We start from the raw sequence: 5,231 nt of genomic DNA on the forward strand, positions 1-5,231 counted from the left end.
CGCTGATATCGTTAATAGATAAAGTTTAAACTCCTATTTGAACAAGATTACGTGGCCGATAACGGGAAAAAAGTTACACGGAACGTCGTTAGTGTTCACGATCAAGGCCTCATGTACGTGATGATAATAGCTCAATTTCTACTTTTGGGAGCGGGACGTTGAACGAGGAGAGCAGCTGGATGCAGAATTTCAGGGGAAACCGCTATTCCAACGTGAACTTTGTGTTATATTCTAATTAATTAGCCGGTTCGTCTGGTTTAGATCGTTTCACGAATATCGAGATAACTATTTATGAGTTTACAGACGAGCGAGCGCTGCGCAGTTTTGGCCAGAACGCACACGCGTACACTCTCGTTCACAAGTCGTACTGATTGACAAATAAGTGCAATTTAAATAAATAACAAATTAATATACAAAACAATTAAAATCAAATTAGATAACAAATCAATATACAAAACAATTGAAATCAAATTAGAATAGTGGACGTGTTATCGACTCTATAGACTTTCTTATTAAGTTTAATTTTTAATATAGCCTCGTATTTTGATAAATTAAAATGGAGTCATTCAAAACAGTAGCGTAATATCAATTCTTTTATTGAAATTCTTAAGGGATGATTTATACATCGTCGAGCAGACGGTTCTAGCTTTGGCACTTTGCACAGTGGAAAATTTATTTGAGAAACTGTTCGAGTTATGAACTGGAGTGTACGTGTACGTGTACTTTACACGTACAGGCTTGATAATTTATATGAACTTAAGCCTGTACGTACACGCATCCACAAATTGCGTTATGATACATCCTTCGCGTCGCTCTGATTAGCGCGGCCACGTCACTGCACGCTAATTATGGTGGCTCGTATTAGCTTAAACTTCCTCGATTTTCAGCATAGTTACGTCTCATTGTAGCTTTTATTTGCCTTTTACGGGGCAATAAAGTATCTTAGACGCCGGTGCGTACCCGCCCTGCTCCGTAACAAGCCCGGATAGTAATTAAGGGATATACAAACGCTGTTTACACGCGATTCCTCCCGCAGGTTCGCCTAATTAAGCAACGACTACATTAAAAAGCAAACATCGATGCCAGCCCGATCGAACCCAGATCCCAGACCGTGATTCTACCGAGACGTGTGCACGCTCGCAACTTTGTTGCGCTGAGACCTGCCAAGTCATACATTATATACAAATCTCTACACGCGGTCTCTAAACTGGCTCAAACAATGCTTTTTACCAAATTCTAAGCACCGAACGATAACAATAACTCGACAACCACGTCTGGGAAAATTTTTTTGCAAAGGAAAATATTGTTTAAAATCACTTCAGCTCCTCCTCGTTTTCGGACGTAGTATAAATTCTGGGACACCCTGTATGTTGTTGTCACGTGCACATTAGACGAGAAGAATAACTACGTGAAAATTATTCGTTGCGTTTCTGTTTCTCCGTCGCTCTGAATTTTCCTTCACGTGTATTTTCATTTCAGCCGCTTTGTGAAATGTCGATGGACAGCGAGGCGACGTTAACGGACAACGAACGGAACCGAGTGGACGACGTCGAGAACACCGAGAGCGACGCCGAGGTGGAGATAATAGGAACGCGAAAGCATTGCTCGCGGTGCCGAGAAGTAGGCAAAAGAATGATTTCGCTTTTAATTAGGTTATAACAATTGCAAAAACGGCCGGTACGAAACCTGTGAATCAACGGTGTATTATTCCATCGCATATAAAATCTGTTCACCGCGAATTGCATAATTGATTATATAAACCTTTTTCCCCCCTCTTCCTTCTTCGTACGTTTTTTTCCTTCTCATATTTTTTTCGCGTTTTACGTAATCTTCGCCGGGTTATTATTAAGGAGACCCCGTCGACATTTCTCGCGGAAGCGCACGCGAAATTATCTAATATCCTGCATATGCAACGTCCACGAAACCGAGAGATCGCGCGCCGCGATTGTGCCGAGCGAAATCGTTTGCGATATGAAAATCCGCTTTTCCCGACCTCAACAAGGTGAAAATCAAGACCGAGGTGCTGGACGAGATCGAAAATTTCTCGGCGAACGACGAGTTAGACGACGTGTTTGACGCTCCGTGGGAAACCGACGTCAAATATGAGGAACGTAGGAAGAGGAAAGAAAGCAGCTTCTCTTCTTTGGTCAGGAGGGAAATCGCTTTGGAGTACGTCGATTTCGAGGGATACATCCAGGCACTGACCAGTGGGAAACGATTGCTCTGCAGCGTTTGCAGGATCGAGTTTCCCGACGAAGCTAGCTTCAAGACACATATGGTGGGTCACAGCCATGGGAAACTATTCCAGTGCGGTCACTGCGCTAAACAATTTCTACGGTACATCTTTTCGAATATTTCCACGATTACTTTTACTAATCGTATCAAAAATTGTATCAGATATTTTTTCTAATTAAAGATCCTCCACCCTGAAGGATCATCTCAGGCTTCATGGGACGGACCTAGGTTTCATATGCAGATACTGCAACCTGCGATTTCAGGTACTCGCGCAGCTTAATTAACGATATACAATACGTAACTGATTTTATAATCTACCTATTTCCAGCAAAAGGGCCAGCTGAAATCGCACCAGGCGAAGGCGCATTCGATCCGCAGAGAGCGAGCACCGTTCGAGTGCACCGTTTGCAACAAGAAGCTGCTCCATCGGCAATCGTTGCGCGATCACAAGCTGATGCACACGAACGTGAAACCGTTCGAGTGTTCCATCTGCAAGAAGCGGTTCCTCAGACCGGGCAGCCTGAGGGCACACATGATCGTGCACACCGCGGACTCGCCGTTCGAGTGTGACCTTTGCCACGCGAAATTCAAACGATCATCCGTGTTGAAAACGCACAAGCTGACTCACACGGGCGTCAGGAAATTCGAGTGCGATATATGCAAGAACCGGTTCCATCTGAAAGGAGCACTGAAGCACCACATTCTGTCGCACTACGGTGACCGTCTTTTTTGTTCGTCATGAATTGAATTGAAAACGGAGAGACGCGCGTAACAGAGGCATTATGTCAGGAGTGATAGAAATTCTGATGAAAGTAGATAGACAGATTCGTTTCGAGCGTACAATGGCTCGGAGTTAAAATCAATAGACTAATTTACAATCCAGCCAGACGGTGCAATGTGAATATTCTCACAAGCATAAAATACAATGTGAGCGCGGAAGGAAGGAGCGTCTCGAAACTGCCTCTCCGCACGAAGTCTCCTTCCGTCTAGGCTTTTGCATTCTCATACGCGCATGTAAATAGATGAATTCGAGGCCGGGTATTGAGACATAAAAATCAGTAGATAAGAGTGCGGCAACGGCGAGTTATGGTTAACAGCGTACTACCAGCAGGTCGGGTATTAATTAGAAAAATCAACGAATACGCGAGCGGGTGTTACAAGGCTGCCAATTAACCCCTCGAGGCTTGTACGCGTACGCGATGCCACGATAGGACGCGCAGTTAAACGGCGATAACGTTTCGGGTTGTAAACGCTGGAATATAATGCTGACAGAAGTTGTTCGAACGAGCGACAAGCATCCGCACATCTAGGCTCGTCCGTATTACTTATTCGGTTCCTCCTTTTGTTCTCTCGTCCAACTTTTTTTTATGACTACTGACAGCTGGAACGGAGGATCAATTAAGGAAATCACGCTGTTCCGGCTTCCGGGTATAAACCATGGTTCGCCAGCGTTGCAACTAATTTCGCGTAGGGATTCGTTCGTTGCGCTTGCTCGATATTACAGCAGCTGAAACGGGGATCGTAATCACTCGAGTTCCACGATATCTGAACCATCGAATCTTCGCTGTTACGTAAGATCGCGATACGAGGGTGACGAGCGGCATTAAAAATTCTTCGTTCAATTTTACAGGGGTGAGACCGTACAAGTGCGAGGACTGCGGCAAGTGTTACAGGCGCTCCTGGGGCCTGAAAGTGCACAGATACCGTCACACGGGCGTGAAACGATTCGAGTGCGACCTGTGCAAATCGCGGTTCAGCGTGAAGACAAAGCTGGCTAAACATATCTACGGGCACATCGGCGAGAAACCGTACAAGTGCAGTTTCTGCGGTCGCCAGTACGACGAACGCTACCAATTGAAAGCGCACAAATGCGGGAATCCGCTGAGGACGAAGATCGAGCGACCCTGCCGAGAATCTGTCACGCAGATCGTGTTCTTCCGTCCGAAGTTCACGAGCACCGTGCTCGATTGAAACGTCTAACATCGATAGACCTCGTTAATTTCCACAGAAAACGATTGAAATGTATATAAAACGTTTGGCAAGTTCCTGATTCTAAAATAAATCATGTTTCCTTTATAATTGAATCGTTATTAATAACATCTTAAGATGTACGAATGATCTGATTCCGGGGAGAACCTCACTGACTTATTGCTACTGCTCGGTCACGTTTGCGTCTAATGGAGGCTTGGGTAATCATTATATAGCTCGCGGTCGCTATTCGGTCCGTGTTTGCATGCCCGTCGAGGGTCAATAAAGAATCAGGCTTAATAAGCACTCTGCCGCGGAACAAAAGTCCGATTAATTTCAACCCGCGCTCACTTCGATTCGTACTTGCCCTCGGACACAAGCCATCACGATTTAGGCTCGTCGTCGAGGTGGCTCGCGTAATCATAGTGGTCGTCCGGTATCGTCGGAACGTGATCGAATTCATACTTAATTGTTTCATTGAACGCGGCTTCGTCGGAGCCTTTGGCGACTTCATGATCGAACAGCGTAGAAAATAATTGATGAAATTTGTCTAAGAGATCTCGAGGAATCGAAGGCCGATCTTAAAGCGTTTCCAGAAGTTGAAGGCACGCGATGAAGATGGAAGGAACGCGGCTAGGAGGCAATGTGACTCGGCGGCATTGTCAAAGGGTTTGCTCTGGGTAGGCTCGCGAATCACAGATGCAATCAGATAAAGGGCGGTTCTTCTCGGATTACCGTATGCGAGCCCCCGCTGTGTCCACGCACCTTAAACTACCATTCTCACGTGCGGCGACACAACCGGGGCCCACGTGCTCTAGATCCGAGCCGCAGGACGAGCGGTTCTCATGCCTTATCACGATCAAATTATATCGTTTCAACCCTCGCGCGAGGGTGAACAGTCGAACGAAACTTAAAAGACGATCGTTTCACTAGCGGTATTGAAATGAAACTTAAGTTATTGCGTAAACCGAACGAGGAGGGTGAGACACGGAGTCCGCGGCTCTTTTCTTCGAATTTTCGCAACGTTT

The 5,231-nt window shown here is 45.7% G+C and overlaps 1 protein-coding gene across 1 annotated transcript; it reads left to right on the forward strand.

Moving 5' to 3' along the window:
• Positions 1-1,491: 1,491 nt before the first annotated feature.
• On the forward strand, positions 1,492-4,263 carry LOC108623583 (oocyte zinc finger protein XlCOF6.1-like). Its single transcript, XM_026812441.1, has 5 exons — positions 1,492-1,620; positions 1,988-2,337; positions 2,417-2,498; positions 2,564-2,951; positions 3,866-4,263. Exons 1-5 carry the CDS (start codon positions 1,492-1,494, stop codon positions 4,204-4,206), a joined length of 1,290 nt encoding a protein of 429 aa, XP_026668242.1. The 3' UTR covers positions 4,207-4,263.
• Positions 4,264-5,231: the final 968 nt, after the last annotated feature.

Source organism: Ceratina calcarata, unplaced genomic scaffold (genome assembly GCF_001652005.2).
Source record: "Ceratina calcarata isolate Rehan_Ccalc_2016 unplaced genomic scaffold, ASM165200v1 scaffold115.2, whole genome shotgun sequence".
Lineage (NCBI taxonomy): Eukaryota > Metazoa > Arthropoda > Insecta > Hymenoptera > Apidae > Ceratina > Ceratina calcarata.